The sequence below is a fragment of the Erpetoichthys calabaricus genome, chromosome 5 (assembly GCF_900747795.2).
Source record: "Erpetoichthys calabaricus chromosome 5, fErpCal1.3, whole genome shotgun sequence".
NCBI classification, from domain to species: domain Eukaryota; kingdom Metazoa; phylum Chordata; class Cladistia; order Polypteriformes; family Polypteridae; genus Erpetoichthys; species Erpetoichthys calabaricus.
In genome coordinates this window covers 11,961,509-11,974,931 of record NC_041398.2, presented here as the reverse complement: position 1 = coordinate 11,974,931, position 13,423 = coordinate 11,961,509, and the positions used below count along the sequence as shown (strand labels likewise).

General features: G+C 40.5%; 2 protein-coding genes and 1 long non-coding RNA gene across 7 annotated transcripts in view; 1 reads left to right on the top strand and 2 right to left on the bottom strand.

Annotated features, from left to right (window-relative positions):
• The window catches only part of LOC127527857 (uncharacterized), a 134,184-nt gene that overhangs the window by 15,701 nt on the left and 105,060 nt on the right, over positions 1–13,423 (top strand). The window lies entirely within an intron of this gene.
• Positions 1–13,423, bottom strand: part of LOC114641751 (E3 ubiquitin/ISG15 ligase TRIM25-like) — a 182,952-nt gene that overhangs the window by 94,328 nt on the left and 75,201 nt on the right. For both annotated transcript variants that reach the window (XM_051927994.1, XM_051927996.1), the window contains exon 2: positions 7,458–8,270. In XM_051927994.1, coding sequence (XP_051783954.1) covers positions 7,458–8,039 — 582 coding nt within the window. In that variant the 5' untranslated portion in view covers positions 8,040–8,270. The remainder of the gene's footprint in view (positions 1–7,457; positions 8,271–13,423) is intronic.
• The window catches only part of LOC114644581 (tripartite motif-containing protein 16-like), a 203,986-nt gene that overhangs the window by 115,741 nt on the left and 74,822 nt on the right, over positions 1–13,423 (bottom strand). The window lies entirely within an intron of this gene.

Here is a 13,423-nt window from a genome sequence, read left to right as displayed (position 1 = left end):
TGTTTATTATGTTTATGTGTTTTAGTTTCAACAGAGCCTTCAAGACCACCCAGCCATCCCTGTTAAGGGGTCAGCTCAGAGATGTGCAGGTGGGTGAGCCTGTGGTGTCCTGATGATGGACTATCTGTCAGGCCGACTCAAGGACTGTGTGAGCAACACTGGAGCAGCACAAGGAACAGGCCTGTCTGCTTTACTCTTCACTCTGCGCACCTCACACTGGAAAGAACACAATTTCTCTTTTCTTGGATATCCACAAATCACCCAAGGAGTGTCTCAGTGGGCTTTAACAGGCCGTGTTTATAAAAGCCCCCTAATTCTGATTCCCTAAGAAGAGAGGAATAACAAGAAAATCGAGGTTGAATACACGCACAATAGAGCTAATGTACCAAAGCCCCAGTCCACCTAAACTGCATGTCTTTCGATTGTAGGAGGAAACCCACATGAAGACAATGAGAACATGCAAACTCCACCAGGGACAAGTCACAGTCGAAAAATAAAATGTATTTATAATTTAAGGACAACTAAAAATGTACGTATTCAAGTGTATACAGACAGACAACATCAACAGACAACATCAAACATTAATAATAATAATAATAATAATAATAATAATAATAATAATAATAATAATAATAATAATAATAATAATAATAATAATAATAATACATTTTATTTATTTGTAGGTGTCTTTCTAAACACTCAAGGACACTGAACAATGGACAAAACACAGATTATAAACAAAAGTAAAATACAAAAGTTAAAGTCAGACAGAGTAATTGTAATTAAGAGAACAAGCCGTCTTAAACAAATAAGTTTTACGTTTAGATTTGTAAAGTCAGAATGATTCAATATTTCTAAGCTCAGGTGGTAGTGAGTTCCAGAGTAACTGAATGCTGTGCCCCCCATGGTGGTAAGACGGACGAAGGGGACAGTCAAGTGAATGGAGGAAGAGGATCTAAGGGTACGGGAGGGAATGGCAACATGGAGGAGGTCAGGCAGATATGGAGGGGTGAGGTTGTGGAGAGCCTTAAAAGTTAGTTGGAGAATTTTGAATTGATTTCTGAACTTCTGGAAGCCAGTGAAGCTTCTACAAGGCGGGAGTGATATGGTGAATAGAGGGGGTTCTAGTAATGATGAGGGCAGCTGAATTCTGGACCAGTTAAAGCTTATAAAGAGATTTGCGAGAAAGACCAAAGAAAAGGGAATTGCAATAATCCAGACGAGAAGTGACAAGGCTATGAACGAGGAGAGCAGTGGTGTGTGGAGTGATGGAGGGGCGAATACGATTAACGTTACACAGACTGGGAGATGTTATTGATGTGGGACTGAAAGGATAAAGTACTGTCAAGGATGACACTTGTGGGGAAGGGGAGACAGAGGAATTATCAATAACAAAGGATAAATGATCAGTTTTGGATAATGTTGATTTTGTACCAATGAAGAGAACCTCAGTTTTGTCACTTGTTGTTATTTAATTTAAGAAAATCTGAAGAAAACCAGAATTTGATTTCTGCTATGCAATCAGTAAGTGAGGAGGGTGGAAAGGAAGCAGTAGGTTTGCTAGTGAGGTAGAGCTGGGTGTCATCAGCATAACACTTGAAGCTAATGTTATATTTATGAAAGATATTACCAAGGGGAATGAGGTAATTAATGAAAAGGAGAGGCCGCAGGACAGAGCCCACCTGAAGTAACAGCGGTGGGCTGGGATGTGAAAGTTTAAAGCTGAACAAACTGAGTGCGGCCTGAGAGGTAGGATCTGAACCAGTCTAGTGGAGTGTGGGTAACGCCAATCGAAGATAATCTATTGAGAAGAGTCGTGTGACAAATAGTGTCAAAGGCCGCACTCAAATTAAGGAGGATGAGAATAAGAATTAAATCAGAATCAGCTGCCATAAGGAGGTCGTCAGTAAGTTTGAAAACTGCCGTTTCTGTAGGAAGGTAGAAAGCTGAAAAGATGAAGGAACAGAACCAGTAGTGAGAGAAGAGTGGATTATAGCAGAGATAAGGGGGACCAGAGAGGGGAGGCAGGCTTTGACCAGAACTGTAGGGAGGGGGTCCAGTTGACAGGTGGATGGCTTAGACTTACAGACGAGATCTGAGATTTCTGAGAAGGTAGGAAGCTGAAAAGAGGAAAATGAGTGAGTTGGTGGGTGAAATTCAAATGAAGTACTGGAGGATCTGTACAGAGAGACGGGTGAATCTTCTGGATTTATTCATTAAAAAAGGACATAAAGGAATTGCACAAATCAGTTGAGTAAAGGTGAGAAGGTAAAGAATCTGGGGGTGTGCAGTGCTGGATTAATTATATAAGCAAAGTAAGCACATCCTTAGGGCATCAAGGATAAAGGGGACACCACAAACAGTTTTCATGGCCGAATTTATCACTTAAACTACTGAATTAATTAAATTTATAGCCATTTTCAAAATTTAATGAAAAATGAATAATGCCTCCCTGTACCTCCCTATGCCGTCACTGTTCGTAGATGGCGCCTTACACAGTGCGTTCTGCATACTGGTGCCATCTACGATGGGGAATTCCCGTTTTATGGCGATTCCCTTAAACGCCGTGTTATGTCAAAATATTGTGAAAATAATTTGATTCAAAACAATATGTTTTTATGTTTTTAAATAATAGTTAATAGTTGATTAAAAATGATTATCACGTAATTGTTGTGTTTCGTGAATTTTCTGTTATTTAACTTAAAATAAATTTCTAGTGCGTAGAAAGCGTTATTTTCTGATTTAAGCAAAAAACAAAAAATCGTTCCAGTTTGAGGAAAAAATATTCTGGTAAGTCTATTTAATTTTGTTCGTTGATATTTTAAAATTCATTTACATTATGTAAAAGTGAAAATCGTACAGCTGATTACTATTGGATAAAATTGTTATAACTTTTTAACTAATAAGGATTTATGAACAAATTTTCACAAAATATTCTTCAAATTTTGTACTAAGAATATGTGTGAATAGATTTGTTAAATTGACTCAAAAGCCATAAATAAATTAAATAATCAAAAATGGTAAATCTACAGTTTACATGTCAAAATGAAAACTGTACATTTAAAAAAAAAACTTTAAAATTGACCCCAAACGTTAAAATTTGTAAAATTTTGTATGCCATTTTCTCTTCAAATAATGATAAAAACACGATCAGATCTTTATCGAAAAGCAGTGCGTCACAAAATACATTTTTAAATCAATTTTGGGGTTAAAGTCAATTTCTACAGGTTTTGTCAGGAGATTGGATAATTTGTAGTCCTTAGAATAATGGCAGATAAAATTAATATTTGTAGTCATTTAAGCCACTTTGGAGTCACTTTGAGACCTAAAACATCCTTAAATACGAGATGTAAAAAATTTCAAAAAAGCTGAAACAAAGTCTGCGCTAATTGATATTTTGGAATTTGGTTTGCTTCATCAATAACTAGAGATTTTCACGAAAATTTTGGTCCTCGTCTCATTTTGATACGACAATTTTCACGACCCCTAGGTACTAAAACAATTAAAGCTGTTCAGTTTACAACATGGAGGCGGCAGTTTTGCTGTTTTTAATGCATATAACCGCTCTAAGCATTACATTGCCATACGACTTTAACTGTCATGAATTTTTACCATTTTTATTATTTAATTTATTTATAGCTTTTGCGTTTATTATTTAGCAAATCTTTTACACACATTCTTAATATAAGGTTTAAAGAATATTCTGTGTAAATTTTGTAACTAAATCTTTCTAGTAAAAAAGTTATCGCTATTATGTATAGAAGCAGATATGTTACGTAAGATTGATTATGAAGATCTAATCAAAGAGTTTGCAAGGAAAAAAAGTAGGAGAAAATTATTAAGATAAAAATAAAATGAAGCGTACAAAAGTAAATATTATTTTCTTTCTTACTATAAGTATGTTTCGTTTAATTTTGAATTTTCGACAATAAAATAAAACTTCATTTTCTAGTTTGTTATTGTTTTAATATTTTGAATTACTAGTGTAAGGGGGCACTAAAATTACTGAGTGCTTAGGACATCTAAGGGTCTTAATCCGGCCCTGGGGTTGTGTGACATTCTGAAGTAGTGACAACAGTGACTTGGTGTTTCCTTCATTGGTAGAAATCATGTGAGTGTAATAGTTAGATTTAGTTTGGCCAATACAGTCCTTGTAATAAAGTTTATGGTTTTTGTACATCTCTTTGTGAACAAAGAGTCCAGTTTTATTATATAACTGTTCAAGTCGTTGGCCTTTGGCTTTCAAAAGCGGAAGTTCAGGTGTGAACCAGGGAGCAGAAAAGGAGAATGAAACAGATCAAGTTTTAATGGAGACACAGAGTTAAGAATACCATTGAATCCAGTGTTATAGTGTGAGACCAGTTCTTCAGGAGAGGAGAAATTATGAATGTCCATAAGGGAATCAAAACTAGAGGAAAGACAGTCTAAGTTAAATTTAATATTACAAAAAGACATGAGACGGGACAGCTTAGTATTGGAAAGTCCAAGTTTAACATTGAATGAAATAAGAAAATGATCAGTTATGTGGAGTTCATCCGCAGTACAATCAAGCGGGTAACTCCAGAGCAGCAAATCAAGTCCAAGATATGTCCTTTAGAATGAGTGTGAACATCAGCGTGCTGCTGGAATCCAAAACTCTCAAGGCAGAATGAAAAGTCTCTAGTAAGAGGGACATTGATGTTATCCATTTGTATATTGAAATCCCCCAGAAGTATTATGTTTGATGAAACAGAAGATAAGTGTGTAAGGAAAACAGCAAAGTCGTTCATAAAGTCATTATTTGGTTTAGGGGGCTGGTAGACAGTTGCAATGATAGTAGGAATAAGTCCAGTTAATTGACACACAAGACATTCAAAAGAACTGAAGGCAGGAACAGACAACGGCAGGACTTTCTACTTCTCACGATACATTAACGCGAGACCTCCACCTCGGCCAGAGCCACAGGGCTGAGAGATGTAAACAAACCTCAGGGGAGTTGATTTGTTAAGATGGGAAAAGTCATGGGGTGGTTGACATGTCTCAGTTAGACAGTAAAAGTCAAACTTACGATCAGTGAGGAGGTCGTGGATGAGAGGCCTATTGCTCGTGAATGAGCAGATGTTCAGCAGACCGAAGTTGACAACGGCGTTATCGTATTTAACAACGGTGTTAGCCAACTGGGCTAGGCTGTCTAACACACTGTGGTCAGCGACTCTACCTAAATTATGTGGAGGACGTCGAGAACTGGACCAGATGGAGTTTATTATTATCAAACTGTCAGATTGGATACTCCGGCGGGACCCATGGTGGATGTATGTCTGACAGGGGAGGAATACGATGTCTGGGTGGAGATACAGGCCAGTCAGCGGAGGCTCAGACAGGTGAGTACTGAAGCAGGTTGGATAGTGAGCGACAGGAGGGACCAAACAAACATGAACCAAATAAACATCTGACCGGTCCACATGTAAAGTGAAGATGCAGACAACTCAGATGTGCGGAGAACAAAGCCAGGTAAGTTCAAAGTGGGGATAAGCCTAAGAATAGTCCATACAACCAAATCAGCAGTCAAGATAGAAATCAGTCTAGCTTTAAATGATTAAAAATAAAACTCAACGAATAAATTTGCACGAAAGAAAATGAAAACAGCTGCTTAGTCCATTAGATTGTAAGTTAATCGTAAAAAAGTTAAAGAAGATAAAAAGTTAAAAAGTTACCAGAGAGCAGTGGCGACCAGTCACGCCAGCGTTCGCTCAACTGGAAGTATCTGTGTTACTTTAGTTGGTTCTTTCTAATGCACTTATAGGAACGACACAGAAATTGTGATTTTATTTCTCATAATTTTTAAACAAATAATTTCCCAGTAAACATCATTCATTCAGAAGCAGCTTTTAAATGTTCTCGTCTCAGTTTTGCTTCAGTTCTTCATTACTTATTAAGTTTCTAGAGTCAGCACTATGATGGCAGTTTGGTTTTCCTCACAGGTTGCCTGCACTCCCTTACAGCTCCTCTGTGTGTGTGAGACGCTGCTCTGAACTGATTCAAGTCCACTTTAGTTTTCTTACTGAATTTATGAAGAGACCCTCACAACAGCTACAGCCTTCTCCTTCACACAGTTATGGTGATGTCAACTCCCAGAATTCACCCTCTGACTTTATCTTAACTACCGAGTCCCAGTCAGAAGTTCTCAGACTCCGAGCAGGTGAACTCCTGACGTGGTTTATGGTCACTCAGGTGGAGGTGACGCTTTCAGAGAACTCCGTTGTTTGTGGGCCATCTTGGGGATCTCATCCTGAGCTGTTTCATGACTTGCACCAGTCTCACCAGGATGGACTCCAGCAGCCAATGCTCTGAACTTGAAACATCAGGTTTATAAGGTCCAGTAAAACCTCGATTATCAGTCAGGGGTCAGGACCGAGGCTGTGACGAATAAGAGAGAAGACGGATAACAGAGCAGCTACTTTAAAAATGACATGCAGTAGATTAGTGTAGCGAACAGTCATAAAAAACTATATTAGCAAAATGAATTAATTTATATAATATTGTATTAATATTGTATAATATTGTATAATATTGTATTATAATACAACTCAGAGGTCCTGGAGTTTTCTATGTTTTACGTGGAGTCTTCGTTCCCTCACAAGCGGTGTCCTGTCTTACACTCCGTTATTTGGTTACAGAGCTCACCTCTTAAACAATCACAGAAAGCTTTCCCTACCGATCAGTTGATCTCCTGACACTCTCGTTGTGTCTTTTTGATACACAAACACTCCTGCTTATTGTCTCCTGACTCCCTGCTCCACACTTCTCTCCTCACTTCTCCTGTCCACCCCTCACAGAACAGAAGCCCCTCAGTCAGTCCCATCACTTACAGCTTTCCGCCCTTTCTGCCCCCATACAGAGCATCACAAGCTGCCTGCACACCACAATATATTAACACAACCTGATATAACAGAATATATAAAGAAAATGACAATGCAGAAGACCATTAACATTAATACAGAATAACGTTACCATCACTGGTTTCCATTTTCAACTCATTTTCAATTATTTCAGCATCCCGCTTTCTATCATTCACTGTTGGCCTTCCTACTCCGTCATTGAAGCAATACTTGAAGAGCTGTTGCTGTTAACGTTTAATAAGTTCAAACACCACACACATATGTTGATAGGCCATAACAATGTATAGTCGTTTAGTTTAATTATAACAAAAGAGAAAAGCTACAAACCGCCATTAAAGCTGAAGGTACGTAACGGACACTGGGATTTCTGTTGTTCCAATGTGCAGAACTCGCAGTAGTAATCGGGAGACACTGGCGTGCAGAAGGTTGGGTTTTTGTTATTTAGTCCTGACATTTAATCAAGTGACAGATAATCGAGTTTTACTGGAGATGAAGAGATTTCTGTGTCACATTAAATGTACAAATTCCTTAACTCAAAGTTATTCAAACAGTTTCCATTAAACACTTAACATCACTCACCTGCTTTTCATCTCTTTCTGTCTCCAGCTCGACCATTTCATGATTTTTATGTCCAGTCACCACACACGTCATGCAGATACAGGAATCATCAGTTTTACAGAATATCTCCAGACTTTTCTGATGTTTCTCACAGAGTTTCTCCTTCAGATTTCTATCAGGATCAACCAGCTTGTGGTGCTTCAGGGCGTTTCCTTCATAGTGAGGCTGCAGGTGAGTCTGACAGTAGGAGGCCGGGCAGGTGAGACAGGACTTCACCGCTCTGAACTTCTTACCAGTACAGAAGTCACACTCCATGTCTCCAGGGCCAGCATAATTCTGAGGAGGAGGAGAACTGAGAGTTGTCTTCTTTAATTTCTTGATGACTTCATTCAGCAGAGTGTTTCTTTTCAACTCAGGCCTGGTGGTGAAGGTGTGTCTGCACTGAGGACAGCTGCACTCTTGGCTCTGATCCCAGCAGTCCGTGAGGCACTTCAGACAGAAACTGTGACCACAGGGGATAGCGACGGGGTCAGTCAGGGTGTCCAGACACACCAAGCAGGTGAACTCGTCCTGTGACACACACAGCTGGGCTTCAGCCATCATCAGTCTGAGGAGAGGCAGGCAGAGAGAATCAGTCAGAGGAACAAGGAAGTGACTTGTGAAGAAACGAAAGTGAAAGTTTGTCTGAGCTCAGTGAGGAGGAGGAGGAGGAGGAGATTTAAAGAGAAAGCTGAGAGCTGACAGAGAGAACATCTGAGGAGACACTGAGGGTGAACAGTTAATGTGAGACAGGAGCTCAGAGAGTGAAGACCACCAAGTGACAGAAGAGATGACCTGTCACAGGGGGTCTCCTAAAGTGTCATTCTCGTCAGTGTTTCTTATTCATTTATTACACACTGAAGTCCACATCAGACGCCACATTAGTCGTCTTTATTAAACAAATTGTCCATCCCATAATAAGTTCTTGTCTCCTGCTTTTCATTAACTAGCAAAATACCCGCGCTTCGCAGCGGCGAAGTACTGCTTTAAAATTTTTATTTAGAGGAAAAGTAAACCTTTTTAAACTGAGGGAAAATGTACCAATAATTATTTGTTAAGGATCTCTTTGTATACCACGTTGTCAGTTCGCCCCTCCGGTTGTAATATGACCAAGATGTGCGCTGAGCTTACTCTTGAGCATGTAATGTATAGTTGGCCATGTGAAAAGCAATCTTGCCTCAAATCAATGCCACCCTTTTGTAGGGTCTGTCCCTGAGACTTATTAATTGTCATTGCGAAGCGGAGCCTTAGTGGAAATTATAGGCGTTTGAATTGAAATGGGAGATCAGAGGGTATAACGGGGACGTGAGGAATAAAAACTCTCTCTGAGCCACCACCAGTAAAAATAGTTGCCTCAATTAGGTTCTTTTGCAGACATGTGACCTGAAGCCATTACAAAGTTTCGGTGGCTGTAAGTTTCTCAGTAACATTATTGGTGCCCCAACCTTCAAAATTACATTATGATCAGGAGTGCCTGGTGGATTCAGAGAGTGGAGAAACTCTACCAGATGGTGCACCGCATCTTCCACTTCTACAACTGAATCCACACACTGATATGTTTTCAGTTGTGAAGGTCGTTCTTGAAGTAAAATGTGGTTTATAGTCGTAGTCATGTCATTTCTTGGTGTCAGGATAGCTCTCTCCCTCAGTCATGACACGTCGTTTTCATGGAGATTTCGTAGATTGGGGTAAACATTTTGAAGAACGCTTTGTAAGGTATTCACAAGGAGGCAGAGATTTGTAGGAATATTTATTTTACAATTTTCTTGAATGAAGGTGCCATCACCTCTACTCAGTCTAAAATACCTACACAATAACTATAATCGTAATAAACGAACAATAAAACAGCGGAGAAGCCGTGGATTAAATAAAAATGCTGCAGTTATCAGCAGGGAGACGTGAATATTGTGGAAAAGCAAGGAAGGGAATGAAGAGATCAGATGGGGGACCCAACGCCGTCTCACACAGCGACCGAGCTGCAGGCTATGGACGTATATATGTACGTAAGTAGGATTCAGTTGGTGTTGGGAACCCGCGTACCAAATTTCTTGAAGATAAGTAACAAAGACCGTTGGAAAGTTCAATATGGCAGCCGACAGTGGCATCATACCACTAAAATAAGTACGTATATCGGGTTCGGTTAGCGCAGGGAAGCCGCCTACCAGATTTCGTGAAGATGGGGCCATAAATAAGAAAGTTTAACATGGTGTACGTTGTCGACCGTTATGACCATTATGCCTAGAATTTTGAAATGAAACTTGATTAACTTTTGTAAGTAAGCTGTAAGGAATGAGCCTGCCAAATTTCAGCCTTCTACGTACATGGGAAGTTGGAGAATTAGTGATGAGTGAGTCAGTGAGTGAGTGAGGGCTTTGACTTTTATTAGTATAGATAAATGTTTGAGTTTATCTTAGTTCATGCCAGGAATTTATCAGATTATTCAGTAAACACCCCAACTGAAGCCCACTTAGTTTAAGAAACAGAATAATATGATACATTAATAAACACAAGGATAGTAGAAATATGAAAACATCTTAAAAACTGAAAACAGACAGACAGACAGACAGACAGACAGACAGACAGACAGACAGACAGACACACACACACACACACACACACACACACTTCTCAATGCCCCACACTGGGACTCGCTGTCACCAACACTAACAAATGTACAGATGTCTCTGAGACACATGAAGGCTTGTATAACATTTGGTTTTATGCCAGTTACCAACCCAGGGGGTCTTACTTCTGCTGGCCTTGCTCTTCTGTAGCCAGCAGACACACCACATGCACTTCAGATCAGGTTCACAATCACAATCGCTCCTCGTTGGTGGGTCAAAAATCAGCCGCTGGTTACGTCCAGAAACTCCTGTTCTTCTGCTGGACTGTTTGTCAGGTTAGCTCAGTTCATATTTGATATTTATTATATAGTGCCTGTTGTCACTACAGACATTTGTAGCAATAAAATACATTACATTTTTCATTCCAACATAAGGTGCATCATTTTAATACTACAAATATTTGTGATGCCCCTTTTGTGCCATCTGTTGGAATGACAGACACATAGCAGCTGGACAGACACACAGACAGACACTTGTCCTTTTATTAAAGTGCATGAACTCTGTTCTTGTATTTAATTTGCACTTCACGTCACTCTCTACTTATTGAATGTCTTTAAGTCTGACTTTAACAAGTCAGTAAGTTTACAATCAAACTGGGAAATTCAAAATGATGTTTTAAATCTGAATAAAGCCGATAACATCTCATGATGTGACTCAGAGCTACAGAGTTACTGAGCGCCAGTCTTGATGTCCGGACTGCCAGGAGAAGCTCCTCAAGACCCGCTATTTGATTGAGCGGGATTCTTTCTTTCTTTCTTTCTTTCTTTCTTTCTTTCTTTCTTTCTTTCTTTCTTTCTTTCTTTCTTTCTTTCTTTCTTTCTTTCTTTCTTTCTTTCTTTCTGTCATAATTGCTTTAGTCTCATTCTTATTTATTGTTCTGTTCCTGCCTTGCCTCTTAACATGTTTACCACTCAATCCTTATTGTATGTAGCGTCTTCAGTCAGTCAGTCATTCTCCAACCTGCTATATCTGAACACAGGGTCACGGGGGTCTGCTGGAGTCAATCTCAGCCAACACAGGGAGCAAGGCAGGATATGTAACGTCTTTCTTTTACTAATTTTATGAATGACACTCATGATGTCAGACTACTCCAGACGACATGCGGCCTTTCCTACTTTTCCAGTTATTTATATACTCATGAAGAACTCGGCCTAGCCACAAGAGGGCAGCAGCGCACCACAGCCATGTAAACGCAGGCGAGGCGGACACAAGAGAGCCGCTCGAGGGGTGTCAAGTTCAGCCGGCCGACTGACCACGAGGAGCTCCGCCACAAGTAGGCGCTTCATTGCTCAGCTGTCAGACTGTCAAACCTGCACAGCAGGAGGCGGCGGTGAGCACAACGACATGAACTCGTGAGGGTCTGCGCAGATTCTCTGATCTTCGTCTCACTATTCTTGTGTCGCATGCCCAAGTACCCCTCACTGTGGGACGCGGACGGGGTCTTGTCTGCACGCACACTCACATAAATGACGTGTGTTGATGACAGATAAAAATACGTGTGTATAAATATATGTGTGAATATCTAGAGTGTTGATTCTCGCAGCCCATATCGACATTGACAGACCTGAGTGGTTAAGGGCAGGGCTAAGGGCGGGATAAATGTCAATCAAAGTCAGCGTCAGCGAATCATCTTCTTGCTATCACCGTCCGCCTTCTCTTCTACAGTCTGCGGCATTAGCCTTTTCGAATAATCCGCAGGTAATTTAGGCGCCTGAACGACTCATTACCTCACGTGCTGTCGTAACACACCGAAGCCAACGTGTCCAGAAGTGCAGTGCTCAAAAATAAATAATAAAATAGAAAATAAACAATCAAATGGAATCATGTAAATGGTTTCGTCACAGTCACACTCTGAAGTTGATGACGTGTGTTTGTATTTGTGTCTTTCAAACTGAAGTCAAAGTCACCTGCGATCTCATAACCTGCCCGGTCAATTGTAATAACCTGAAGGTGCCATTCAAACCTGCGCTCCGTCTTCACCCCCCACCTCCTCGCAGTGCGCGCTCCCGCTGATATCAAAGCGCAGCACCGAACTAAACCAGTCGGGCATTCCGTGAAGCGCGCGTGTCACACTGAGACTTAGCGGAGTGAGCCTCACGTGAATAGCCGTCTGCTTACAGTCGAGGCTCAGTCGGTGCTGCGATCTCAAAGTGTCCGCCATTAACACAAGACGGGCTGAGACAGTCCACGGTTATGTGCGCACACTCGGGAGATTTAAGGAGCGCCGGGAAACGATAAAGGAGAACATCAGTGATGGAGACACCGAGGAGAGAGCGACATCTACAGAGGCAGTGTCTGTGACTATTATGGGATGGCTTGGGAAGAGAAAGTCGGCTGAGCAAGAAGGAGCACTTTAGCTGGACGAGTGGCGCAAATCTGTAAGAACTTGAGCTGCTGAATAATCGCCGCTAACGTGTTAAAATATCTGCGATCAAAATATTTTTCGATTACATCTCGCATGAAGAAGGGGCCCGAGTTGCCTCGAAACTTAGCACTTTATAATTTTTTTGTTAGCCAATTAAAGGTGTCATTTTACTTGACTTCTCACTACTTAAAACGACCCCCAAAATTTATTAATTGAATCCAGTTAATCTGACTGCGAGTCTCACGTTGCTAAAGAAGCAGAACTAAATTAAATGCAAGTCAGTTAATAGTAATAGCAGGTCACTGGCACTTGATCGTTATTATTATATTATTATGACTTATCATCTCATAATTATATGACTTGCTACCTCATTATTACGACTGTTTGACTAATATGACGGTACACCCCCCTCTAGTGGGCATAGTGGAGAATTGCAGGCTTCTTTAGTGTTTTGAACTCCAAGTTCCTCCCAGTTGGCCCCCAGTGGAGTCAACGCCACCTCCTTGGAGCTCCAGGGTGGAGGCTCCGGGTTGCAGAGATGCACACTTGGTGTCGATTGAAGCAAGTCTGAATATCAGCTGCTGCCCTTCGAGAGGTGACTGAAGTAGCCGTCTCTTCTTATTGCTAATCCACATCTGAGCAGAACTACAGCAGCTTTGACTCCTCATATAATATCAGCAGTGCGTACAGAATGCAAGTAGCCATCACTTGAATATTATGGTGGGATAAAACTAAAAGTGTTTAAGAAGCGTACCTAATAAAGTTAAATGTCAGGATTTATTAGCAGCTGATACTGAAAATGTGGGGTCAGACTGGAGTCACAGGGACCACTCACCTCGTCACAGGCGCCATCTATTGGAAACACAGAGACAAAGTGACTGGACAGATACACAGACAGACACACAGACATTTGTCCTTTTATTAAAGAGGATTAATCATAAACAAGAAGTCTTAAAATC